General features: G+C 47.3%; 2 protein-coding genes across 2 annotated transcripts; both read right to left on the bottom strand.

The window, feature by feature from the left end:
* Positions 1 to 6,315: 6,315 nt before the first annotated feature.
* LOC108919713 (NLR family CARD domain-containing protein 3-like) lies at positions 6,316 to 20,272 on the bottom strand. The gene is made up of 8 exons (XM_029253921.1): positions 20,224 to 20,272; positions 19,370 to 19,645; positions 17,301 to 19,083; positions 12,575 to 12,748; positions 11,558 to 11,731; positions 10,050 to 10,205; positions 9,757 to 9,803; positions 6,316 to 6,848 (listed from the first exon to the last, which is right to left on the bottom strand). The coding sequence occupies exons 1-8, from the start codon at positions 20,270 to 20,272 to the stop codon at positions 6,316 to 6,318; spliced, it is 3,192 nt and encodes a 1,063-aa protein (XP_029109754.1).
* A 4,768-nt stretch (positions 20,273 to 25,040) lies between these two features.
* LOC108919732 (mucosal pentraxin-like) lies at positions 25,041 to 26,716 on the bottom strand. The gene is made up of 3 exons (XM_018727968.1): positions 26,543 to 26,716; positions 26,213 to 26,292; positions 25,041 to 25,782 (listed from the first exon to the last, which is right to left on the bottom strand). Exons 2-3 carry the CDS (start codon positions 26,271 to 26,273, stop codon positions 25,163 to 25,165), a joined length of 681 nt encoding a protein of 226 aa, XP_018583484.1. The 5' UTR covers positions 26,274 to 26,292; positions 26,543 to 26,716; the 3' UTR covers positions 25,041 to 25,162.
* Positions 26,717 to 27,698: the final 982 nt, after the last annotated feature.

The raw sequence follows: 27,698 nt of genomic DNA, 5'->3' as shown, positions 1-27,698 counted from the left end.
TGGAGAAGAGTAGGGGTCCCAGTACCGAGCTCTGCTGAACACCAGGTGAGAGAGGCTGAGGAGATGATCGGAAACCACACCAGACCACTGGGAAGTTTACCTGATCGGTGGGACTCAAACCGGCTCAGGGCTGTTCCACTGTTGCCAAGCTGTCCAAGAGAGGAGAGTAGAATCTGGCGATTGACGGTGTCCAACGCTGCAGACAAGTCGAGGAGGACGAGGATCAATGAGAGGGAGGTCACTCTAGTTGACTGGAGAGTGTCTGATGCTGCGAGGAGAACGGTTTCGGTGCAATTTCTGAGTTTGAATCCAGACTGATGGTGAACGAAATGTTAGAGTTGCAGTGCATGTGTAGTTAGGAGCAGAAAGCAGGAGAAATGAAAGGAAAGAGTGACAGAGGGATGGTATGGAATGAAGAAGAAGAAGGGAGGGAAGTGAGAAGGAGGGAGAGAGAAAGGAGTAGAACGTAGAGAAAGAGAGATGGAGAGCGAAACTGCAGGCCGAGCTGCAATCAGAAGAGACGTTTGGATAAAACAGCTGCAATCACTGAGTGGAGATTTAATAAGAGACACAGTCCCTTGATGGGCTTCCATATAGGACCCGCTCTCTCACTCACTCACACACACACACACACACACACTCACTCCCTGTTGGACTCCCGTGGTGCCTCGCTTGCCTGCAGCACTGCCAAGTGGGTGTGGGGCAGAGGGGTCAGCAGCGCAAATATTAAACCATCAATCATGCTGCCACTCACTGTACAGCCGAGTCTCAGTGTGCAGTTCCACTGGAGGAACTGTCCTGTCCTGTCCTCTTCTGTCCTCCGCCACGTCTTCATCAATGCTATTTCTCTCCCTCCATATTGACTGTGGACTGTGGGAAAAGAGGACGCCAGGACACGATGGACGAGCCGCAGCCCTCAGGTTCCTTCCTCAGCAGAGGTGGAGCCCATGTCCACCCCAATGTCCAGCCTGTCCCCCTGCAGTGATTAGGACTGCGGTAACTTTACTACGCACATCTCCCAATCAATGGCCCAGCGCTGACCAGAGCTGAGAAAGGAACACAACCCAAGACACATATGTGCTAACGAAATGTGTGTCCTTTATGTCCCGTCTCACTGCCCAGACTTCACCGTATGACTGTTTCTAGACATGGGCAGCAGGTGGCGCGGTGCTTGAGCTGTCATGTTGCCCCGGACCCTTGATCAAAGTATTTACCCTGAAGCGATACAGTAAAAATGACCCTGCTGTATAGATGGGTAAATCAGTGTAAAGTAGCTCAGTGCACAAACCTCACACCATGAGCTTGGCGAGTGAGTTTGCCACCGAAACCCCAGCCATGTCCAAGTGTGTCTCCTTGTCCCACTCACTCGGTCCACCACCGTCCCCGGTCCACCGAGGTGCTGAGGCTTTGAGACCGCCGGTGTCCTGTGGACTCATTCAGTCATTTGTGTTGGAAAGGCGCCCCCTGCTGGAGAAGTTGAGTAAACACAGCCAATGCAGGGTTTCTCCTCCCACCCTGGTCACAGGGGTCAGGGTTCGAGACCTGGAGGGGGGTCAGGACACGCGGTCCTCGTGCAGCCCGGTGCGGTGCAGACACAGGCAGCAGTAGAGAGTAAAAGCAGTTTGCAAAAATCTGATTATAATATTAACATTCAGAGGCGCTTCCTTAGCAAAGGTTACGTTCATAATCAATAAGAGAACATTTCCAACAAAACCCTGGAGGAGAATGTAAAATGTGTGCTGCGGAAACCATTATATGTGGGGACTGTCCTCCACATGTCCCCGCAGCGAAGGGATGGTGCCGCACTTCTGACTCCGCACAGTTACGAGCCCTTATTTGTGGCCCGTTTTTGACTCTTTTCCACAGTAACACACGTGCGTGAAGCGTGAGGGTGACGTTACGGAAATTATTTGTTTCGCTGAGAACGATGAGACGTTTTATGGTGGACAACATTAAACCCGAACGTCGCTCTGGATTCGGTCTCCAACAGAGCTTTTAATGGTTCTAAACAAGGTGTGTGACAGTTGTGTTTTTGACCTGCCACTATTTTACTTTTACTCAAGTAAGTAAATTCTGGACGAGGCGCTTTACCTGAGAACCCCTGTTAATTGCCCACCTCGGACCGCCGGTCGAACCTTGTCCGATGGGCGCGGCTCGGTTGCTGAGCTATCAGGCAAGTCGCTCTCAGGCCTCCCCGCAGACGACGCTACGAACAAAGAGTGTGCGTCGATGCGTCCCGCAGCTCTTTCTGAAACTGGGCGTCACGATGATGTGCCGACGTCACAAAGCCCACGGGTAGGGGCCACACTCTGGGCATCACACCTTCGCTTCTACTGCTCGTCATATCACCTTGTATTAAAGAAAACGTTACGCCTGTTAACTTTTGCAGGAAAGGGTTCTTCGCCATCTTTTACCGCGCACGCACACACACAGGAAACGCTCCAGCTGACACGGGAAGTGGCCGGCTCCGTGCGCTGAGGCATGTGGGCCCTTGGAGGCTGTGAAAAAGAAGGTGAACAGCAAGGGTTCCACAACTTCATTCATTCATTCATTCATTGGTCCTTTTCGGAAATTGTCCAGTGCACAGTCTTGCTGCACACGTACACGCGTATATACACACACACACACACACACACACACACACACACACAGTCAAATTGGACATTCCACAGAGGCAGTGAGATTTACAGCTAGATTTGAAGCCAGAGCCCAGGAGCTGCGAGGCCTTAGCGCCTCCTATTGTAGCAACTATTCTGAAACCTACATAAGGCACAACACTACGACGTGCACTGACAGCTCTTACGGTTTCCGGTGCTTTCTTCCTCCTCCTCCTCCTCAGCGACTGCAAATCACAACTTCAGGTGTCATCCTAGGGAATCGTCTTCATTCTTCCGACCCCCGTCTTCCATGGACAAGTGCATTACGCAGTTCCTGTGCCCTGATTTTGCCTACAGCCACACTGCAGAAGCCACACTTTGTGTTTCTTGGAGTGTACCTGGTTTTTTTTTTTTATCTAATTATTATTACACAGCTGGGTAATTTTACTGGAGCAGTTTAGGGTAAGGACCTTGTTCAAGGGTACTGCAGCTGGAGGTCACATTGAAACCTGCAGCCTTGAGAGCCAAAGGCAGCAGCTCTAACCACTATGTTGTCAGTTATATATTTTACTTCTGATAATTATATTATGGTGTGTTATATCTTGCTTTTAGATTTTTTTTTTTTATGCTATTACCCTTTATATTACTCCCTGTATGGCATTCATCTGTGTATGAGTTTCATCTCTGTCTGTCAAATGTCCTGCTGTAGAAGTTTCTGGAACAGTGTTTCTGCTACTGGTAAAATTCCACTGAAGTCGTGCAGAAAACTGTTGAAGGTCTTTGTGTCTGGTGCGGGGACACAGGACAGGCCGAGCAGTGTAAAACACTGGAGAGACATGAATGCGTTTGCACATTTATGATGGAGAACATTGAGCGAGAAGAGTAATAAACTCTTTAAGCTCATTGTGCCTTGGCACTGAAAAGTCCAAAGAACCTTGACCGAAAAACGATCGGTTCCAGGTTTTACAGTCTATACCTGAGTCTGGATGGTTGTACTCATTTTTGAGACTTTGGTCTTTCCCTCTCAGGTCTCCTGTCACCACAGTAGGATGTCCAGGAGAGGTGAGAACATACTGGTATCTGGACCCCAGTGCCACGTGGACGCAGGAGACGGACACGGTGGACTCAGTCGCAGGTGCTTTATTGTAGGGAGATCCGAAAGAATAGTCGGGGACAGTTGGGGTGCGTTCAATCCGCAATCGTCATACAGGAGGAGCATTCGAGAAGCGAGGTCCAGGACAGAAACATGGTCAGGGAGCCGAGGGAGACATCGATGGGGGAACCAGGATGAGGAGGCAGGGAAACAACACAGCGCCATAAGCGCCAAGGCACCAGGAGTGGTGGCTCGAAGGAGGTTCCGCAATCAGCCCTGCTCTGGTTGCGCCCTTTATGCTTGTGTGCCTTGAGTGCTTGCAGGTGTGGCGGCGGGCATGACACCCAGAGCTTCATATTTCTCCCTTTCTTTGCACATTGCAAGTGTTTCTGTTTTCCAGTCTGTCTTGCTCTGCTGTTACCTCTCTGTGATGAGTGTCACGACCACGCCCGCACCTCAGCTGACAGCACCTGACAATCACCAAGCACTTGACTCACCGCACACCCTTTAAAAGACCCTCCTCAGCTCCCATACCTTTGCAGAATCTCGTCTGAGACAACTGGCCTATCGCGCTATGGCCTGCTTTCCCCCCCATCCCTTGTCTCCGGTTTTCGACCCTTCGCTTCATCCCCTGACCATATGCTTGGATCCTTGCTCCCGCTTTGTTTCAGAGAACACACAGAAAAGCAAAGGCTCAAAATACCAGGCAAGCAATCCACAGGAACGGGGGGATCAGGGAAGGAAACAGGGTACAGGACTGGGAGGATGTCGACGCGCTGCGGTTTCTCTCGTTGACGTGCCGCAGCGTGGAGCGTGCGGGCAGCCTCTCAAGTAGTTGCAGGTGCAATCAATGGGCACGTGGTTGGGGGCGTGACGCTCTTCCCTTGTTTTACATACTGGTGTTGGCTGTAGTCCTTCATGGTTGGGTAATTTCACTCTTTTACAGTTAATTTTACCCATGTATACTGCATACATGGTTTGAGGCATGGTTTTGATGTACTTCTCAAACTTTCTTGTAATAAACTGGATTTTTTTAATTAATTTTCAAGAAATGTTTAGAACCCTGTTGCTGTGGCCATAGTGTGTCATTCTGAGTCCAAACTAGTTGCTTCACCGAAGTTTCCATAGAGGAGTCGTCGGGTCACAGCTGCGCATCCATTTCCTTTAATTTGCATCTGCTTTAGATATAGCTGCTCCTACTCATTTTCCACCACAAGTCTTGGTGCACTACAGTCCCACCACAATTATAATTGTTTAAAATTACAGGAAATCCCGAGCTGGGCAGAGTAAGCAAAAAGTCAAGTAATACTCAAGTAAAAGTGCTTTGAGTAAATAACTGCTTAAGCCAACACTTGTCTAGAAATTTACTTGCTAGAAGTAAAAAGGTGAAAAAGTGAGTCTGATTTAAGTCAGACTTCTCAAGTTTGAAACACGAGGAATGTTAACAGCTATAGCATACAATTAAAAGTTATTGAAAATATGGGTATATTTTTTTCCCATAACTTAAACCTGCTGTGCACATAAAGTTGTCAGTTAGACTAAGCACTAAAGTGAAATCACACCAGTCTACTAGGAATCATCATTAAGCCATTATTTAGCTCACACTTTCGTCCAAGGTGACTCATGTTCGACCCATTTTTAAGGATGCTATTGACCCATGTACAGAGCTGGGCAATTCTTACCGGAGTAACCCAGTGCAAGTACTGTACCGTAATGAGGAGGACTACAGCAGCAGCAGGGCTCCAAATTCATGTCCTTTGTTTGCAAAGTGACAGCCGTAACTACCGTGGTACTCGCTGCCCCAAATGAGTTCCTATCATCCGTTTGTCATTTCGCTGATGCATTTATCCGAAGTGATTTGCGCCTGAAGGGTGCACGGTGGCGCAGCGGGTTTGGCCTATGCTTGCTCTCTGGTGGGTCTGGGGTTCAAGTGCCGCTTGGGGTGCCTTGCGACGGACCGGCGTCCCGTCCTGGGTGCGTCTTCTCCCCCTCCGGCCTTGCGCCCTGTGTTTCCGGGTTAGGCTCCGGTTCACCCCGACCCCCGTTTGGGACCAGCGGTTTCAGACAGTGTGCGCGTGTGAGTGATTTTCACCTGCGTAAAAGGTGTGGCAAAAACCACAGTTTCCAGCTCTTCCTTTTACCCTTCCCCCACAGTGAATTACTCTTCTTCTAAGGTCTTTATGCTCAGTTTGCCTCACCTGGTTCCTGTTCTCACAGTGATGTCACTTAGGTGCAGTTGTCAGTCAAAGATGCTCCAGGTTGCCATTCTTCTCTCTCTGCGGAACGCGCTTACAAGTAGCTCAAGTGACCTTCAGCACAAACATGTGCTGCTCTCCCTCTGATTCATCATCATCACCTTTACAACAATAATAGGTGATGGAACACAAACGGTGTAAAAAATGCAGTTTATTGGCAGTTTGGAGGAACCACGGCACAGGAGCTCAACGCAAACTGAGGCGTAACAACAGTAAATAACCGTCTCATTGTCTGGATGAAGCATTCCAGTAATACCCACGAAAATTAAAGACAATCACATGAAGTCCATAGCGATCATTCGCGAAACAGCGAAAGTGACTCACCGAAAAAACAGTGACCCTATAACTGAACCCATCCAGCACGCACTGCCTATTGCAGGTCACACAGGGACAGCGAATAGCCCACACTATAAACCCCAAACGCGGGACAGAGGGGCTCGCCGAACGTGGAGGTGAACCTGTGCAGGAGGGTCAGTCCTCCGGAGTGAACGCTGTAGAAGGACAGAGTGCCGGCTCTCCAGTCCACATACACTCCTACTCTGTGCGAGGTGGGAGCTGGTATATCAGTGTTTTTCGTATTGTGTCTCACAGAGTAACTCCTGCCAGAGCAGCAGAGGACCCAGGACTTGTCATTGTCTCCGGTTATAGACTCAGAGCTCTTTCCTTTCCTGCTCATTCCTTTATAAGCGACTCCTATTTCAGCTATAGCTCCGGTCCACTGAACCTCCCAGTAAGAGCGACCAGACACGCTCTCTGCACACAGGACTTGCGAGCAAAAGTCAAACCTCTCTGGATGATCGGGATATGACTGTTCTTCATTTGTCCTTGTTACTGTCCTGTTGTCCTCAGACAGGACTAGTTTTCTGTTTGCTGTGTTGGGGTCCAGTGTGAACTGGCAGGAGTCTGTAGACGAGGGGAATTGTCACACACACACACACACAGAGAGAGAGAGAGAGAGAGAGAGAGAGAGAGAGAGAGAGAGAGAGAAACTCTCAAAAAAAGCACTTTGGTCATTTAATCATTGCTCTGTCACACTGTGATTTCTCTGCTCTCAGTAATTCTCCATTCCTTTTGTTCTCAAAACAGTTTGTCCTAAAGCAGAAACATCCAACGCCCCCTCCTGAAAGTGACCGAACATCTGCCTGTGATAAGAGGGTGTTGGTTCGCAGCAGGACCTCCATCAGTCCACCTGGACCTGCTTCCCGGTCCAGCCTGTTCCAGCCTGTTCCACAGCCATTTTCCGTTTTCGTGACACAGTCCTCACACATCGCAAAGAAATATTACCAGTTACTGCCACGTCAGCGCTACCGGCACAACGAGCGGCACCTGGGAACCAGTCAGGGCAGGGGCACGAAAGGCATCTCCGAAACCAAGTCTGACGCGGAACCTTGTTCGCCTCAAGCCCAAGTTTCCCACGAGACACCTGCTGTACTGCCCCGCTCCTCGCCCGGTTTTCCCTGTTCCTTGTTCCCCGATCCCGGTTCCCTTCTACCTGATTGCCTTTCCTGTTTACCGGCTTCTTGCCTCCCTCTCGACTTCGCTTCCCGGATCATCCCTTCGAACGACGTTAGCCCCTCGGTGACCTTTGCCCGTCTGAGACGACGACGTCGGAGTTCCCTAATAAACGTCCCGTTCGTCTTGCGCTTGGGTCCGTCCTTTCTAACCCGGACGCGGAACGTGGCAGTTACCGTGTTTGACAGTTTCTGTGATTAGCACATTCCTATGCCTCAAAACCCATAGGCTTCCGTGGCTGGTGTCAACTGACTGGGGATTTAACTCTTCTGGATTTGACACGGTCGAATCCAGAAGAGTTAAATTCCCAGTCATTCCTATGAGTGCTACATCTGAAGACCACAATGCATAATAAACAGGTGAATGAAGCACAGCTGTGTCCGAACGAGCTGAGGAACACAAGACATGACACATGCACAGTGCACTGGCCGGAATCTTGCACACACACACACACACACACACACACACACACACACTTCTGCACAAGGAATATTGCACACTTGTTTCACTTGTTGGGCAATTGATCTATTCCAGACAACACTACGGACCTCACATTTTCAGAAGCCCGTTTCCCACTTTTTCGGTGGGAAAAATAACAGTGCGTTCCCAGCCCGTGTGAAAACTACGATCGGTTTTCCCAAATATCACTAAAACGCCAATGCAACCATCAACCCGTGATTTCAGCATGACATAAATACTTGAATTACTTGTACTGAAAAATATTCATCGAGCAGACATTTCTTCCAAGGCGATCTACAGGTCGGAAAACAAGAGAGGAGAGCATTCAAGCCTCCTTTTCCTTGCTTGCGTCCAGATGGGGCTCAGAAAACCCAGGGCAGTTTTCTGTCTCCATTGAAAAGTCCAGGGACAGAGTTACTGCTCCAGGGTACTTTGCACTTTTCTTTTTCATTCATCGCTTCTCCGCAGAATGAGCAACAAGCCACGCGGGGAAGCACTGAGCACATCGTGCGTGTTGGGAACAGCTCTATAAAATGCATCCTGGTTGACGTGGTGGTCTGCGACACCTGGTCCGCTCAACAATCAGGTGCCCGGAACCAGATCTCTCCTTCGGTTGGCATAGTGCGCTTCTCTAGCGTTCTCTGAGATGTGTGTCCCTCCGGAGGAAAACGAATAACGCGTGAATAATGGTGTGCTGCTCGAACCTCTCCTTCCCCGGAACTTGTCGCTACAGTAATGAAATGCTGCCCAAAACTGCTGCTCCAGAAGGAACCTCCCATCAACACCAGTCTGGTTCAGTACTTTTCTAATGCTACATTCGTGAACATACATGTTCAAGTACAAGTGATGCCTGCAGATCCTTAGCTGTCTACCTTCGAGGATCCTGCGGGAAGCCCTTGCACCGATCTTTGCGGGATGTTCACTCCTTGGGAAACTACCAACAATGTGGAAGTTCACAACCACTTGACTGACTGTGGACTCACGAATGCTGTTGTGAAGAGCAGTTACCCACAATGGTTTGTACGTGGCAGGGTGGGTCAAACTGACCCCTGAACTGACTGGAACGGCTGACTCCTTCACTGGAACAGCAGACTTCACTTACCCTCTTCTCAAAATGTCAGAATCCTGCAGGATCACACACATTTTCCATCAATGATACACACACACACACACCGTCTGTAGTCGCGGCAAGCCGGAGCCTAACCCAGCAACACAGGGCGTAAGGCCAGAGGGGGAGGGGACACACCCAGGACGGGCCGCCAGTCCATCACAAGGCACCCCAAGCAGGGCTCGAACCCCAAAGCTGCCAGAAAGCAGGACCCGACCAAACCCGCTGCGCCACCGTGCCACCGCACCCCCGCCTCCATCAGCGACACTGATTGTTCAAATCATGTGCCCAATGAAGACACAGCAATGTAACATTAGCATACACTCTCTTTACTTATTATAATCACTTGGAAGAAGATCAGATCACGTTTTAGGGGCCATTCATGTGGAAATTCAGATAATTCCAAAGTGTTTACACACTTTTCCTCACAACTGTACATTTTACTTTAGTCCTGCTGATCAGTAGGGGTTCGAACTGTCAGTCCGGAGAACAAACTGACCTGGAGTGTCACTGTTCCTCTCAGTACAGGAACAACAATATTTGTGTAATTAACAATAATTAATGAATACCTGCACAAAACTTCAACACCATAAACACACTCACATTTAAACAGAACCAGAAAGAAAGCTGTGACACTGCTTAAATTCACCTCTGTAAAGTCACACACATTTCCACATTAACAGAAAACAAATGTACACAGTAAATTGAGTTCTTGAGCACAAACACACTTACATTTCTGTGGTCCTGCTCTGATCCTGCACTGTCCAGCATGGTCCACACTGTAGGAGGAGCAGAAGGACACACAGCGAGTGAGACACACGCACACACACACACACACACACACACGCACACACACACACACACGCACGCACGCACACACACACACACACACACACACACACACACACACCTGGACAGCCTGTCTATGAATTAGAGTGTGGAAACTCTGAGCTCGGTGACGCTGGGAGAACATCACACACCACCGGGATTGTACTGTTCCCAGAGTGACCACAATGTGTACTTACTTCACTTTCTCCAGTAGAGCAGAGAGCAGCTTCACTCCTGAGTCCCCTGGGTGATTATAGCTCAGATCCAGCTCTCTCAGCTGTGAGCGGGGGTTCGAACCCAGAGCCGAAGCCAGAGAAGAACAGCCTCTCTCTGTGACTCTACACAGGGACAACCTTGAGAGAGGAAACACACACACACACACACATTGTTTGAACCACTTGTCCCATTCGGGGTCGCGGGGAGCCGGAGCCTAACCCGGCAACACAGGGGGTAAGGCTGGAGGGGGACGGGACACACCCAGGATAGGATGCCAGTCTGTTGCAAGGCACCCCAAGTGGGACTCGAACCCCAGACCCACTGGAGAGCAGGACCCGGAAACATGTTGTGGAATTATAGTTTCTATAACCAGTGTACAGTGTGTGCTCCCCAGCAGTACTGACCTCAGTGTCTCCAGTGTACAGTGTGTATTCCACAGCAGTACTGACCTCAGTGTCTCCAGTGTACAGTGTGTATTCCACAGCAGTACTGACCGCAGTGTATCCAGTGTACAGTGTGTATTCCCCAGCAGTGTGTCCACTGTACAGTCTGTACTCACCAGCAGTACTGACCTCAGTGTCTCCAGTGTACAGTGTGTTATCCCAGCAGTACTGACCGCAGTGTATCCAGTGTACAGTGTATATTCCCCAGCAGTGTGTCCAGTGTACAGTGTGTGCTCCCCAGCAGTACTGACCTCAATGTGTCCAGTGTACAGTGTGTTTTCCCAGCAGTACTGACCTCAGTGTGTCCAGTGTACAGTGTGTGTTCCCCAGCAGTACTGACCTCAGTGTGTCCAGTGTACAGTGTGTATTCCCCAGCAGTACTGACCGCAGTGTCTCAAGTGTACAGTGTGTATTCCCCAGCAGTGTGTCCAGCATACAGTGTGTATTCCCCAGGAGTACTGACCTCAGTGTGTCCACTGTACAGTCTGTACTCCCCAGCAGTACTGACCTCAGTGTATCCAGTGTACAGTGTGTATTCCCCAGCAGTGTGTCCACTGTACAGTCTGTACTCACCAGCAGTACTGACCTCAGTGTCTCCAGTGTACAGTGTGTATTCCCCAGCAGTACTGACCTACGTGTGTCCAGTGTACAGTGTGTATTCCCCAGCAGTGTGTCCAGTGTACAGTGTGTGTTCCTCAGTGGAACTGACCTCAATGTGTCCACTGTACAGTGTGTGTTCCCCAGCAGTACTGACCTACGTGTGTCCAGTGTACAGTGTGTATTCCCCAGCAGTGTGTCCAGTGTACAGTGTGTGTTCCTCAGTGGAACTGACCTCAGTGTGTCCAGTGTACAGTGTGTGTTCCTGAGCAGAACTGACTTCAGTGTGTCCACTGTACAGTCTGTACTCCCCAGCAGTATTGACCTCAGTGTATCCAGTGCACAGTGTGTACTCCCCAGCAGTACTGACCTCAGTATCTCCAGTGTACAGTGTTTACTCCCCCCCCAGTGTGTCCAGTGTACAGCGTATATTCCCCAGCAGTACTGACCTTAGTACCTCCAGTTTACAGTGTTGGTTCTCCAGTCCAGCTGAGAGTATCTTCACTCCTGAGTCCTGAAGGTCATTGTCACTCAGGTCTAACTCTCTCAGGTGTGAGGAGGTTGAGCTCAGAGCTGAGGCCAAATCTTCACAGCATTTGTCTGTTAGGTTACACTGGTTCATTCTATGTATGAGACATTGAAATATTAATTATAGATTGAAATGTTCAATAATTTTAATGACATATAGTGTTTCAGTTAGCATTTGTTTCTAGACATTAAATCATTACTTTCTTTACGTAAGGAATGATAACTCAAAGTACACTACAGTGGCACAACGGAAAGTGCAGGTGCATCTCAATGGTTTCTGGCCCAGGGCATGTGAAGTTTGCATTTTCTTCATGAGTTAACATGTATGGAACATATGTGTGGAAATGAGTAATGTTAAATTACCTTCCTTTACCATGAAAACCACATACATGGTGACTTTGAACTGAATTCGGAGTAACATCATAAACCCATTCTTACCCTAATTAAAAATTCACATGCGAGATAATTAATATTTAGATTTAAATGTGATTGAGGCAAAACAAAATGTATTTGCTTGTAGTAAATAAATTAAAGATGTTTTCCTGCTTCTACAGTGATTTACAGGATTTGAGCCATTTTAAGAGTTTTGTATTGATATGTGAACAGTTTGGGGTCATCACAGCTGCTCTTTGGGAAACGGACTGAACTGAATTGATTAGTCTATGGTGTAGTCAGACTGTTGTAACAATTGAATGTGTGTGAGTGACCTTGACCTCAGTGTGTCCAGTGTACAGTGTATATTCCCCATCAGTACTGACCTCAGTGTGTCCAGTGTACAGTGTGTATTCCCCAGGAGTACTGACCTCAGTGTCTCCAGTGTACAGTGTATATTCCCCAGCAGTACTGACCTCAGTGTGTCCAGTGTACAGTGTGTATTCGCCAGCGGTACTGACCTCACTGTGTCCAGTGTACAGTGTGTATTCCCCAGCAGTACTGACCTTAGTATCTCCAGCTTACAGTGTTCGTTCCCCAGTCCAGCTGAGAGTATCTTCACTCCAGAGTCCTGAAGATCATTTTCACTCAGGTCTAACTCTCTCAGGTGTGAGGAGGGTGAGCTCAGAGTTGAGGCCAAAGGTCCACAGCATTTTCCTGTGACGTTACACTGGTTCAGCCTATTTACAAAAGGAGTATAAATCTTTTTCAGCTGCCATCTCAGAAACTGAGTACACCTGTATTACATTACCTTCTAACTTAAGCTGTATAACAACTGGCAAGTCAGTTTCCTTTTGCTTGGCCTTTGCGGAAAAGGGGGCAGAGATGTACTGGGCTCCAGCTGGACAGACCTGAGAGACCCGAACGCTCTGTGACGGTTTTCTGGGAATGACTGACAGACACATCAGTCTGAGATCGGTTCAACTCCCACCTCTAAGCAGCTTTTTCCCTCGTCCCGACTGAGGACGCAGACATGGTGACAGAACGGACTGTGTTTAGGATCTCAGTTTTGGATGCAGCAGCTAAAAGTTGAAGTCTGAGGGCAGTTGGTCGTCCCAGAGTGCCAACTCTGGCATCTGCTGGTGGACACCAGTAGTGAGGGAAGCTGTTAAGCTTAAGAAGGAGACCTTTCATGCCAAGAATTTGCTGATCTGGCTGAGAGGTACCAGTAGGCTAAGAGGGCCATAGTTGTTGAAAGGAATGCTCTAACAAGAGAAGGGTGTGGACAAAAATTCCTGGGTGGCCTCAAAGTCGTTCTGGAAAAATGCTTCAAGAGGGGATGGTACGACCCTGGTGAGGCTGTGCTAAGCAAGGGTGAGGAAATGTTGACCACTCCTGGGGAGATTGTTTGGCACTGGAAGAAACACTTTGAGGAACTACTTCACCCCATGGACATGCCCTCCACCCAGAAAGCAGTGTTTGGTATCTCTGGTGGATTTAAACCCATAGCTTTCTAGAGGTTGCTATGGCAGTGCAAGGCCTCCATAGCAGCAAGGCTGCAGGGGTGGATGACATTCATCCAGAGATGTTGAAAGCGTTGGAGAGTCTGGAGTAGTGTCTCTCATGTGCCTCTTCAGTGTTGCACCCAAAGCGAAAAAGGTACCTCTCAACTTGCAAATTGGGGTGGTGGTCCCTGTGTTTTAAAAAGGGGACTAGAGGATGTGTTCCTGCTAAGGGTGTGTCATGGTTTCGTTCCATGCGGTGACGGACTCAAGTGCAGAGTTCTTCAAAGCGACGTTTATTATAACAGACAGACGTAATCCAAGAGAGAAGTCGGGGACAGGCGAAGGTCGGGCGATCGGCAAACAGGATACACAAGGCAAGGCGAGGCGAGGCGAGAATCGTGGTCAAAGAATAAACAAGCAAAGGTCGAGGCAGGAAGGCATTACAAGTAACACGGTCAGGAGTGCAAGAGAAGTCGCTGAACAAAGTTCCACATTGTCTCCTCCTCGGCGTCCCTTTTTATCTTCTGTTCCGTCAAGGAACAGCAGGTGTCGCCGATGCGCTCGTTGATGGAGACGTAACAGGGTTGCTCACACGTCTCAGGCTCTCTGGCAAAGTCGACTCTACCTGATAGCTGAGCCTCAGATTCTAGAGGAACAAAGTGCATTTTGTCTTGGTCATGGAACAGTCGACCAATTCTTTTCCTTGGCAAAGCTGCTTGAGGTAGCATAGGAAAATTTCAATCCAGTCCACACATGTTTTATAGACTTGGAAAAGATAGATGACCAGGTCCCTCGGCATGTGCTATGGGAGGCACTGAAGGAAGATGGGGTATCGGAACCACTGATGCGTGCCACCCAATTTTTATATGAGCGCAGTGTGAGCTGTGTCTGCATCATCAGCATTAATTCAAATCTTTTTTATGTGGTTGTCGGATTCAACTAAAATTGTGTTTTGTTTCTGCTCTAATTCAGAGTTTTCATGGACAGTCCAGCATTTGAGAGTGTCCAGCTGAGGGACTAAGGGTTTCACAAAGGGAAAATGCACTAGAAGCAGCAGGTCTAAGGAGGCCAAATAGTTGCTTGCTAACCTATAGTTGCCTGCTGATATATATTAATTGTATGATATATATTAATTGTATGATGGTAGGCATCGGACCTGAATGTCTACCAGTCACTCTTAGCTGCTTTTCACTCTGCTGTGTCTTCAGCTAAAACCTCCTTCTTCCACAACAAAATACAGTCTGTATCTAAAGAAACCACATAGACTCTTTGCGACCTTCTCATCCCTTTTGTGTCCCCCGCCACCTCCTCCTCCCTCTTCTCTCATTGCTGATGACTTTGCTTTGTTCTTCCGAGGCAAAGTCAAAATCAAAGCAATCACTGACAAGTTCTCAGCCTCAACCTGCCTGGTTCACGCTGGACCTCCCTGCAAAGCTATCCTTTCCAACTTCAAGCTGCTCTCCGAATCTGAAGTTACTGACCTCCTGATATTGCGCAGAGCCACCACCTGCTCTCTTGATCCGATCCCTTCATCACTCCTTCAGAACACTTCCCCGCAACTCTCCACCTTCATCTCTAAGATCATCAACTCCTCACTCTCCTCTGGCTGTTTCCCAACTGCCTTCAAAACTGCTCTAATTTCACTTCTGTTAAAAAAAAACCCTCCCTGGATCCCAATTTGATTAAAAATTACAGGTATTTGCTTAGCAGACACTTTTCTTCAAAGCGACTTACAACGGATACTATCTAGTGTTACTAGCCCTTACACCTTATTCTCCTCAGTGACTTACAGTGCTAGATACACTACTTACAATGGGTTACTCATCCATACATCAGTGGAACACACACACTCTCTCTGTGTCACTCACACACTATGGGGGAACTGAACAGCATGTCTTTGGACTGTGGGAGGAAACCGGAGCACCCGGAGGAAACCCACGCAGACATGGGGAGAATATGCAGACTCCACACAGACTGAGCAGGGATCAAACCCCTGTTCTCTCGTACTACCCAAGCGCTGTGAGACAGCAGTGCTACACGCTGTGCCACTGTGCCACCCATGTTATGGGCCAGTCTCTCTCTTCTCCTTCCTGTCTAAAACCCTAGAGGGGGCGGCCTGTGATCAACTGTCCTATTTCCTCACCCGGAACCATCTCCTTGATGGTTATCAGTCTGGTTTCAAAACTGGTCACTCCACTGAGACGGCCCTTCTGGCGGTGTCTAATGCTCTCCAAGCCGGTAAAGCCGTCTCCCTCTCCTCGGTCTTCATCCTCCTCGATCTGTCTGTGGCATTCGACACAGTCAACTACCGGATTCTACTCTCCTCTCTTAACCAGCTTGGGATCGAAGGTGTGGCACTAAGATGGTTTGAGTCCTACCTATCTGACAGATCCTATCAAGTGGTCTGGTGGAGCTCTCGTTATTCTCCTCTGCCTCTCTCAACCGGTGTCCCACAGGGCTTGGTACTGGGTCCTCTTCTTTTCTTCATCTACACCTCCTCCTTGGTCCTGTCATAGCCTCCCATGGATTCAAATACCACTGCTTTGCTGATGATACCCAGCTCTTCCTCTCCTTTCCACCTGGTGCGTCAGACATTTCCGCACGCACTGCTGTCTGAATGGATGTCTGATCACCACCTCCATCTCTGCATGGATGTCTGATCACCCCGTTCTACTCAACCCCTCCAAAACAGAGATTCTTCCCCTCCCAGCTGGCCTGTCCTCCTGTCATGATCTATTGATCAAACTGGGCAACTCATTCATTTCGCCTACCTCCTTGGTTAAGAGTCTGGGATTAACGATTGACGCAAGTCTGTCTTTCTCTTAACACATCGAAACCACAACCCGGTCCTGCAGATACATCCTGCATAATATTCATAGGATCCGTCCCTACTTCACTACTGACTCCGCCCAACTACTTGTCCAAGCCATGGTGACTTCCCATCTGAATACTGAAATTCTCACCTGTGTGGCCTTCCTGCTAATGCCATCAAACCTCTGCAGCTTCTACAAAATGCTGCTACATGAGTTGTTTGATTTGCCAAAGCGTTCCCACGTGTTTCCTCTACTCATTTCTCTGCACTGGCTTCCTATAGCTGCCCGAATCAAATTCAAGACCCTGGTTATTGTCTACAAATGCATCAATAGAACTGCTTCCAGATATCTACAAGACCTGATCATCCGCTACACCCCAACCAGACCCCCTCGCTCGTCTGCTTCTGCTCGCTTGGTGGTTCCGCACATGAAAGGTAAAGCACGGAGGTTCTCGGTTCTGGCTCTGTTGTGGTGGAACAACCTCCCCCTCTCACTCAGAACTGCTGAAACTCTGTGTACATTCAATAAGGACCTGAAAACCCACCTTTTTGGGACCCATTTCACCCTAGATCGCTCTAGCTCATGTACGAGACAAATGTTCATGTACGGTAACTTCATGAGCATCCCAGATAAGCCTTTATTCAGCCGCTACTCTGGCATTCTATGTGATTGTTTGTGTATCTGATAATATTAAAAAATAAATAAATAAAAAATTGGTCGGAGGGTGTCAGGATTTGTCTACCCTGTGTTTTCTGCACGTACTTGAACGATGAACATTGGTGCAACAAGTGGTAGGTAACAAACTAGGTTTACTTGAGAGTCACATGTCTGCAGCCATTTCTCTTTCTCTTAATCTAATGCACAAATTGTATTTTCCCTGAGATGTACGTCGCTTTGGAAAAAAGCATCTGCTAAATGAATAAATGTAAATATAAATGTAAATGAGGTTCTTTACCTCCCTTTGGGGTACTTACAGAGCTGTTCTGGAGAACTGGACCACTGGCATCAGTCTCAGTAGCCCTTCTTCTGATCCGAGGAACTTCTTCAGGTCAAACACATCCTCCTCCTGTCTCGATGTCAGTAACACAAAAGCGAGAGCTGACCACTGTGCAGCTGAGAGCTGCTTTGTCGACATATCTCCTAAGTTCAGGTAGCTCTGGATTTCCTCTACTAGAGTGTTGTCATTCAGCTCATTCAGACAGTGGAACAAGTTGATGGATCTTTCAGGAGCAAGATTATTCTGGATCTTCTCCTTAATGTATTTCACTGTTTTCTCAGTATTCTGTGAGCTGCACCCAGTCTGTGTCAGTAGCCCTTGCAAGAGACTCTGGTTGGACTCCAGTGAGATGCCAAGAAGGAAGCGGAGGAAGAGATCCAGGTGTCCATTCTTACTGCTCAAGGCCTTGTCCACTGCACTCTTATGTAAATTGAATAATTTTTGGATTTTGAAGAGTCTTTGTAATTGGGAGATGACTCTTTGGTCAAGCAGGTTCATGCTGCTTTCTCTATATGTATAAAAGACAAACAGAGCAGCAAGAAACTCCTGGATGCTCAGATGCACAAAACTGTACACTTTCTTCCGAGCCATCAAGTCTTCTATTCTAAAGATTTGGGTGCAAAATCCAGAATGAACTATAGCGTCTCTGACATCAGTCCCACACTCTTTCAAGTCTTCTTCATAAAATATGAGATTTCCCCTTTGAAGCTGGTTAAATGCCAGTTCACCCAGCTTCATCACCATTTGCCTCTCTGACACCTTATTCATTTGCAGAGAATACTTTTTCACCATTTGATCAATCTGAATGAGAAGGAAGTGTGTGTACATCTGCGTCAGAGTTGTGGGAATTTCTCCTTTCCTCTCTTGACCCAACATCTGCTCAAGAACACTTGCTGAAATCCAACAGAAGACAGGAATGTGACACATGATGTAGAGACTCCTCGATGTCTTCATATGAGAGATAACTCTGCAGGCCAGGTCCTGGTCAGTGAACCTCTTCCCGAAGTACTCCTCTTTCTGTGGGTCATCAAACCCTCGTATCTCTGTGACCTGGTCGATATACTCAACTGGGATCTGAGCGACTGCTGCCGGACGGGAGGTTATCCACAGGAGAGCAGAGGGAAGCAGGTTGCCTTTGATTAGGTTAATTACTAACATTCCCACTGACGTGGGTTCCGTAAGGTCACACAACTTCTTGGACTGAAAATTTAACGGAACTCGGTTTTCATCCAGACCATCGAAAATAAAAGCAGTTTTTTCATTTGTAACATTCTCAGCCGATAATACATGTTTAATTTCAGGGTGAAAGTAATGCAGTAGTCCAAGAAGACTGTATTGCTCGTCTTTTATCAAGTTCAGCTCCCGAAAAGGAAGAATGAACATCAACTGAACCTCGTGATTGGCTTTTCCTTCAGCCCAGTCAAGGATGAACTTGTGCACAGAGACGGTCTTTCCAATACCAGCAATGCCCTTGGTCAGCACACTTCTGATGGCTTTGTTCTGACCAGGCAAACATCTGAAGATGTCATTATAGCTGATTTTGCTTTCTTCTGTAGTTTGTCTCCTCATTCTTGTCTCAATCTGCCTCACCTCATGTTCAGTATTGACTCCTTCACTTCTCCCCTCGCTTATGTACAGCTCTGTATAGATACTGTTTATGTACATTTTACCCCCATACTCGGCCAAGCCTTCAAAGATGCATTCATATTTCTTCTTCAAACTGATTTTAAGATCATCTTGGGCTCTTTGCAGATGTGTAACTACAGAGAAAACCGAGAAAACAAAATCATTGCAAGTCTTATTCAGATATTCCGCACAGATTTGAGACCCCCTGATTCTAGTTGTACCGATTCCATGCACACACTGATACAGACTCTCTTACCATCAGGGCCAGAAGCATCTTGGGCTCCTGCTGTGGTTTCATCTGCAGGAAAGAAACGGTTGTGAGGAAAGCAAACACAGGAAACACACTACAGCTTTTTCAGTGGCTCCACGCAGGAAGAGTGGAGAGTGGAGAATCATGTGGAAATGTTTCCATGTGCACACAGATGAATGGTGTCTCACCCTCAGAGACAGAAGCCTGAACCAGATGAGGACAGTTGTTCTTCAGAAAGGTGTGAAAGGCAGATTTCACAGTGTCTCCTGCAGAATCCAGGACGCTGTACAGAAGTCTCATCTGCTTCTGACTGGTCCCCGCAGTGAGGATGTTATTGTACGTCTCCCGGTGGATCATGTTTCTCTGCAGTAACTCATCAGCAATGGGCATCACCGCCACCACACGCTGAATGAGTTCAGCCCTGTTACTGTCCACATACTGGACAGCTGAGAGAGCAGAGAAACACTGGTTGATCATTTACTTTATCAATGTATAATAAAAATAGCCAATCACAGTTGATCTACTTAATAACAGTTATAACAGTATCATTTTTCATATTATATGCAAAATAAGAACGTGGTGAACACGGTGTAAAGTTCAAAACTGTAATGTGAACACGGGAGACACTGATGGTGCATGCAGTAAAAGAAGGAAAAAACGCTTTTGAGAAGCTGCTCGTATTTAAGGGCTATTATAACAATCGCACACACAACGTGTACATTACAATGATGCATTTGTAATGTGCTTCGGAACTATCATCACGTGCACATTGAAATGTAGGACGGCATGTAAATTGCAGAGATCAAACTAACTTTCAAGACAACTGCACTTTTGCTGTCTGCCTAGAATTATTTAAACTAAGTTCTCAGTGAAGAATGTTACAGCATTTCAAGGTGTCACATGCAAAAGTGAAAATTTGCTGGTCTCTGTAAAACATCAGCAGCTTCACAACTAACACCCGATGATTCAAGATCTTCATTGTTTTCAGGAAAAGAGAATAAGATTAAAAACAAAAATATTTCACCTCTCCTGACCTCCTCCAGCCAATCGATATCAGCTGGACATTCAGCCATAGTTGGCAGCTGTTCAAGCAGAAAAAAACAGGAATAAAATCTCATGCAATGGGTTCATGTGACTTTCGTGAAGTTCTGAGACATGCTGAGCACAACCCTGCTGAGAGTGAGCTCAGTGTAAGAGGCAGACCAAAAACGCTCACTCATGTGTCCCTTCTGAACATTCAGCCTCGAGTCACTCGCTCGCTCACTATTGGTAACTTCTTCTCAAAGAGAGGGCCACAGCTATCCAGAACCCGTGCCGGAGGAGCAGGGTGCAAGGCTAGCAAAGGGTTCAGCCAAATGGGCGCCATCCCATAGTAGGATAGCCATACACACTCACGCATACAGGATGTCCCACTAGAAGAGAATTTGAATTTCTTCGCAAATTTCAAAAGAATTATTTCAGCTTGAACTTTTCGCCATCTGTAATTGAAAGAAGGGAGGTGTGACATCTTGTGCCGTGAAAAACTCTTTGTCAAAGGGTTGTTTTATGCAGGCTGGTTGTTCAAAATTCAGATACCCCACGTTTTCCCATTTTTTCTCAAGCTTATTTCAGCCTACATGAGGAGTGTTCATACTGCCATGAAACCAAGGTATAGCACCTCACATCTGCCCTCAGAAAGTCTCGTCCTGCTGAGAAAACACAACGATATTTCATAAATTAAAGTTTGGTGATTTTTAGACGCTGCGAAATCTGACGGAAAAGGAATTCAGCTTTTTTAAACTGAAGTTTTTTGGTTTTTTTACCGCTCTTCGTTGGACCACAGAATTAACCCACATCTCCAGCCCTCACCATGATTTGACTTGACCCTCAACTTGGCTCTGGACTTCAACGACCTTGATGAACTCGAAACCCACACATACTGGTCACGACCATCCGGCACCTCAACGAGAAGCACCTGGCTGTAATTAGACAACCAGGTATGAAGAGCACCACTCCACCACGCTCCAGTGGTGGAGTCTCTATGAGACGACCGCTCCCGCTGAGGCTCTACCTGTTTCCAAGACCTGTTTCCTGTTTCCCTGCCTTGCCACCCCAGCCCTGAATCCTCGCTTCCAAGTCTCGACTCCCTCGTCTTCGACCACCGTCTAGGACATCTCTCGGAACGACGTATGCCCTTTGGTTCTTTGACCCACGCTTGTCCCCGGACACGTCTTTCGCTTTGCCCTTCGGACGAACGAACCAGAGATCCCACACCTGGGTCCTACCTCCTGCCTCCTGCCCTGAGGTCTGTGACAATACTTCACCCCCTGCACAGATGCCATTCATTACAGATAACTGGAGTGCTGCTGCTCTACAAACTGCTCTCTTCCCCACCAAAGTTAAAGTTGGGATACCAGTCTATCTCCAAGTTTAGTTCTTCCAAATGAACTTTGACGCACTGATGAGAAAAACTTAAGGTCAGCGCATTATGTGAATGAATCCAAATCTGAAAAAAAAAATCACAACAATTGCAGGATGAATTACCTGCTGTTCAAGTCTTTTAGTCGGTTAAAGTCAGATTTGTTTTGGCAGATCAGCTACTATGTGTCACACTGCAATTTTAAACGTGCACTTAAACCTCACGTTTAAAAGATAAAGTGTTCATGATCACGCACCCCGAAGGCGGGTGGTTCGCTCCCAAAAGCCGACTTGGTTGGCGTGTGCTCAGCTCACCTTGTCAGTGGTCGTGTGGCTCTCTGTTGCTCTCCCGTCAGCTGATGTTTCATAAAGAACCAGAAAGGTGGTAAAGTACGTTTTTCCACAGTAGAAACCACCGTTCCAGTAAAGGTGTGTGAGGCCTGCCTGCCAGAGGCATGTTAACCTTTGTACTGAACACGTTGGCTTATTGCATGCAATAAAAGCAATATGTGAGCATCGCAGAAGGCGTGGAAGGTGCTCCATATTGTTCCTGCTTTGCGCTACATGGACTTTTAGAATCAATAACATTAAACTGAGATACTGTACACCTCCCCCAGCAGAACAGGGACCCAAAGTAAAAAAAAAGAAAGAAAAAGATAAGTATCGCAGTTTATGAAAGTTGATTCCCTTCATTTTACATGACAGGCCTTCAGCTCAGTTAAGCAGGATTTTTGGTATCTTTCAGCATTTACACTTACATCTCATTCAGCAGACGCTTTCCTCTAAAGTGAAGTACAGCTCCGAGTTAACAAAGTGCGTTTCGCATCCGACAAAGAGCTACACGAGCAGTGGTGTGTGGAGCTCATGGGAAACACAAAGGTGATCGTATCACATGAGGGAATGATGGTGCTTTGTGGATCAGGATATTGATATATTGATATTATACTGACAAAACTTAATTCTGTATATGTGCTTCCTATGGAAGAAACAGAGAGAAATACCATGGCGAACATGTTCATTGTCATGTGAGGGCGACACAGCGACTAGCACTGCTCTCTCACAGCACCTGGGTGGTGAAGAGGATTTAGGGTTCATCCCCGCTCAGTCTGTGTGGAGTTCGCATGTTGTCCTCGTGTCTGCGTGGGTTTCCTGCAGGTGCTCTGGTCTCCTCCCACAGTCCAAAGACAAGCTGTTCAGGTTTCCCCATAGTGTGTGAGCGACACAGAGAGTGTGTGTGTGTTCCACTGATGTATGGATGAGTGACCCAGTCTAAGTAGTGTATCTAGCAGTGTAAGTCACCGCGGTGAATAAGGTGTGTGGGTTGATAACACTCCGTAGAGATCATTGGAAGTCGCTTTGGAATAAAGCATCTGATAAATAAATAAACGTAAATGTGGATGTAGAGTACAGTACTGCACATGCGTACACGCAGCTTGTGGGGTGTCACTACAGAAAGGGTTCTGACGGAAGGTCATCTGTGAAGTACCATGTAAGGAGGGTCTTTATTCAAGATGCCAAAACACACTGTCTGACACATCAATCTGTTTTACTAATGTTGCGGCTTTATTATGTATATACCGTATGTTAGTCTCCGTTAACTTTATAATAGAGTTTATTAACTTCATAAGAGCACTTTCTTTAAAAAATTCAGCACAGTGCAATGGTGCAAAAGTAAAGAAAAAGTAGAGAAATAAGAGGAGAAGAAATGATGAGAGAGAAAGGGAAAAAAGAGAAGGGAAGAAGGGAAGAAGAGAAGAAGGGAAAGAAGGAAAGAAGGGAAGAAGGAGGGAAGAAGGGAAAGAAGGGAAGAAGGGAACACTGTAGCCTGTATTTGACCGTTTGGTCCATGGTACATAAAACAAGTAACATTAAGACACGTTACCGCGATAACAAGGCCACCTCTCAGTTTTCTGAGCGCTACTTCCACTCTATTCCAACATGCAAAGTGTTTGATTCGAACTACAGGTGACTTGGCTGGTTCATTTAAGATACGATCATTTCTGGAACAGGCCATGTTTAAATACATACGGTCACATTCCTTGTCTTGTGCTTCTCTGTGTTTATGTTTTTACAAGTATTTAGATGTCAGTTTTGGCGGAATGTGAGCAGTCATTCACCATCTCCCTCCAGGAGGTGTGCAGCACAGAGAGAGTCTAGAACTTTCCATGAAGACAAAGCAGATTACGGAGGATTACACATTGGATGTGGATGTTTTTTCCTCCCTTTTGTCATTTCTTGTTCTCTTACATTTTATTCTCACGCTCCTGGGTGCTCTGGTGGTGCAGCGGTAGTCCTGGTGTCCCACAGCTCTGGGGCCCGCAGTTGGATGTAGGTTCAAATTTGTCTCAGTCTGTGTGTAGTTTGCATCATCTTTGGGTGTGTGGGCTCCACGAGGGGCTCATTTCAGAATAACACTGAGAAGTGTATTCGGACATAGGAATAGGTATCTCTTCTGGGTCCCTGGTTCCTTGAGCTTCACTTTATTTCTCTGTGTCAGCTTGTTTTGTCTAATCAGTGTGAAAGACAGTGCTACCAGGACTGCTGGGCTATTTGATGAGGAGGTCACATGAGTTGTCAAAGTTACAACCCGAAATGTCAAGGGTGTGGCTCACCTAATTTAGAGGAAGAAATTTTAACGTTGTTAAAAAAGCAGAAAATAGCAATAGCTTTACTGCAAGTCATTCCTGTTTGCCGAGCAGAGCAGTGAAACTGAAGAGACCAGTGTATTATTCTTCCTTTAGTGGTAACAAACGTGGCACGTTAACGTAGTTGACAAGAATGTTCTCTTTTCTCTTCTCCATTTTCAACAACAGGTGTCGGACAGCAGCCGCATCTTAATTTCTCCTTCTTCCTAGACACCATGTGACCCTTGTGAATGTTTCCCCCAAGAATGTGCTCTCCCCACAGTCCATGTTCCATGTGGAGCTGCTCTTGGACCAGTACTGTGAAGGATTCGGTCGCCTGGCCAACGATTTTAGAAGTCCACTATACTGTATAGGATTGTACAGGAATCGTTTTGGTCCTCGGTGTCCAAAGGGACGCCCCGGAAAGGCTTCCGCAGTCACAACAGGTTCCACTTGCTCTATTGCAAAGTGGAATTTCACAAACAGGATAACGAAGAAAATGCAATTTCAAAATATACTTTAAGATGTTTCTTTTCGAAAATGGCTTTTGGGTTTGTGTTACTGTTGAGAATGAAGTGAAATAGCAGTCTGTTCTGTGAGAGGGTACTTATGCGGTAAAACCCCTTTTATGAGGCCCATGACAGAGGTACAGAGGGAGGGGGTACAGGGACAGCTGGTAGCACAGTGTAGTGGTTACAGCTGCTGCATTTGGATCCAAAGGTTGCAGGTTTGAGCCCCACCTCTGGCTGTAGTACCCTGGAGCAAGGTACTTATCCTAAAATTACCCAGCTGTATAAATGGGTAACTAGTTGTAATGTTAATGTTGTAAGCTGCTCTGGAGAAAAGCATTGGTTAAATGAGTAAATGTAAATGTAGGCATCACAGTGATGTAGGAGCACTGCAGTGAATCTGCTGCTGAAGAAGCGATTGGATCTCTTCTCCCTACATGCAGGGTGTCAGCTGGCTTTCCTGCACAACCACTTGGCCATGTTTGGAGTACTCCAAAGCATGCCAGTTGATGATGTTCCCTGGTGAAAAGGACAAGTGACTCATGTAATTTTGAATCTCACAACAAGAGAGAACATAGTTCCACATGTGAACGTCAGTGAGCTCCCCCACGAGAGACTGCTTTGGGTCAAAGCCCCCTCCGTAGGAGTCCTGCTCCTGACCGAGGGTGATGATGGCAGCTCCAGTGATGGCGCCATCTGTCTGTATTCCTTTCCTCATGGTCTGCTTCCCGTTGACCCACAGCTGAGTGAGCTTAGTGCTGGAGTTCCAGCTCTGGCACACGGAGATCCACTCGTTCTGTTTCTCCTGGAGCCCAAAGAAATCAGCCTCTCTATCTCCGACGTGGCCTCGATAAGCACTCGGTGATCGGCGCGTCAGCAGAAAGGCGTTCAGATGGGTGGGAGTAGCCAGAGAGAAAAGGGACACCTCTCTTGTGAGGTCCGTCAAGAACTTGAGACACACAGTCAGATCGGCGAAGTTCTGCATGTCAGGGATGATCTTCACGTAGTCCGTGTTTGAATCCACTGGGAAGACGAAGACTTTCCCTGAGAGGTCTGAGTGCGGAAAATATCAATAATTATGTTATATATTGACTTATTTTGGATATTAATACAAATTATAATTAATCAATAGAAATAACTGAATTGTCTGAGCTTTAGAATGTGGCCGATGACTAATGCAACTTGTAGTTCAAGTTCAAGTGGGTTTTCATTGTCGTTCCTCTATATAGCCTGCACAGTGGAGCGAGATGTCGCTTCTCCGGGACCACGGTGGTGCAGCGCAGACCAGTACGCAGGACCACATGGAGTGCGAATACACAGCAGCGAGACGAGAGTGCAGGACGAACTTGGACACGAATGAGGAAAATGCTCACATCAAAACCGATTGACAATAAATGTATTTATGAAATCTGTGTTCGGGTGCAGATACAATATAGCGAAACATGAACTAATTGATGAGTTGAGGTGATAATTCAAAGCTCACCTTCCTTCTCAGCGAAACAGCCGACGCTCAGGGTGAGGACAAAAAAGGCAAGGTTCTCCATTGCTGGTGTTCGTTTTTAACTGAAAAAGAGCAAACGTGCCGAAAACTTTGCTGACATTCTCCATACGCACAAACCGAACGACCGTCCCATTCGTTCAAAGAGCTTTTACTCGTGAACAAAGAGACGAGAGCCTCGACACGAGCGCTTTGCTCCCGGAGGCAAATGAAAGTGAAGGTCAGCGCTGCATCGCAGGGCATCAGGGAAAGACCCACAAGCCCTACTTCTGCACACCTTCAGTCAACGTGATAAAAACACACGCAGCACCTCACCTGTTCAGTCTGCAGAGAGCACTTGGCAAGTAAGACCCACTAGCAGTCCTCTACCGCGGTATCTGGAGCTCGCTTTTACAGTGAGCCTCTCTCGCCTTGGGAGGCGCATCGGGGAATCTGTCAGCGTCCAGCTGTGTATCGTCCAACTGCCCGCAGTTCGCTGGAAACCCCTAACATTCCTTCACATGGGAAAAGGAGGAAGGAAGTAATCATTCATTCCTAAAGTCCTCTGTTAAATTTCACAATGCTGGCTTGAAACCAAAAAAGCATAACAAAAAAAAAAAAATTGCCTTGAAACCAGCAGAGCGCACACACACACACTGTCTGAAACCGCTTGTCTTGAGTGGGGTTCCGGCGAGCCAGAGCCTAAGACGGCAACACAGGGCACGAGGCTGGAAGGGGAGGGGACACACCCAGGACAGGACGTCAGTCGATCGCAAGGCACCCCAAGCGGGACTCGAACCCCGGACCCACCGGAGAGCAGGACCCGGCCGAGTCCACTGCGCCCCCATTTTCCTGGAGCACCATCAGATATATCTGAATGAACTAAGAGCGAGGAATTTTTGGAAACTCTCCTCACATTACTCTATATATGATTTGGCCCCACGCACTGAGTAAATGACTTGCTTCCCGTGTATACATATGTACTTCCTGTGTGACACATGTACTTCCTGTGTGCACGCATGTACTTCCTGTGCGCAAACATGTACTTCCTGTGTGTACACATGTACCTTGACAGTTTGACAGCCCCCCTTTGGCGAAACCTGTCGCCGTTGTCCAGCTCTCTGTCCCTTCAGAAGGCAGAAAGAGGGGCAGAAACACACAACGTGCGTTTGGATGTGTTGCGTTGGAGCTGCGTTTTGGAGGGAAAGTGCGGAGCCAAACACACTTCGTCCAGAACGGACGTTCTCTCTCTACCACTTTTCTGGAAACTTCTAAGCAAAACCGCCAACGGCGCTCATTCGTTCGCTCATTCATTTCAGGAACCGCTTGTTCAACGAAGGGCTCAGTTTAACTTGCAAGCAAATCCTCACAAAGGCAGCTGAAATAAACTGCTTTTCATATTGAATGAAGTTGTACTGAGTTCAGCTGTCAGTCTCTTTACCAGCAGCCAATATTCGCTCTTCGCCGTTCGGTTTCAAAGGTAATTTCTGTA

This window comes from Scleropages formosus, chromosome 1 (assembly GCF_900964775.1).
Source record: "Scleropages formosus chromosome 1, fSclFor1.1, whole genome shotgun sequence".
In the NCBI taxonomy this organism is placed as follows: domain Eukaryota; kingdom Metazoa; phylum Chordata; class Actinopteri; order Osteoglossiformes; family Osteoglossidae; genus Scleropages; species Scleropages formosus.
Note: the sequence above shows the minus strand (reverse complement) of the source record. Positions and strands in the feature narration are given on the sequence as shown.

What these genes read in the sequence shown, in the direction of transcription:
- LOC108919713 (XM_029253921.1), bottom strand. Translation starts at nt 20,272, where the DNA reads ATGGCTGAATGTCCAGCTGATATCGATTGGCTGGAGGAGGTCAGGAGA. An exon ending in CAGTTCTCCAGAACAGCTCT is followed by an intron (nt 12,749 to 17,300) that starts GTAAGTACCCCA and finishes TTTTGTAAATAG; the next exon opens with GCTGAACCAGTGTAACGTCA. An exon ending in GCTCTACTGGAGAAAGTGAA is followed by an intron (nt 9,804 to 10,049) that starts GTAAGTACACAT and finishes CTCCTCCTACAG; the next exon opens with TGTGGACCATGCTGGACAGT.
- LOC108919732 (XM_018727968.1), bottom strand. Translation starts at nt 26,273, where the DNA reads ATGGAGAACCTTGCCTTTTTTGTCCTCACCCTGAGCGTCGGCTGTTTC. An exon ending in CTGTTTCGCTGAGAAGGAAG is followed by an intron (nt 25,783 to 26,212) that starts GTGAGCTTTGAA and finishes TTCCGCACTCAG; the next exon opens with ACCTCTCAGGGAAAGTCTTC.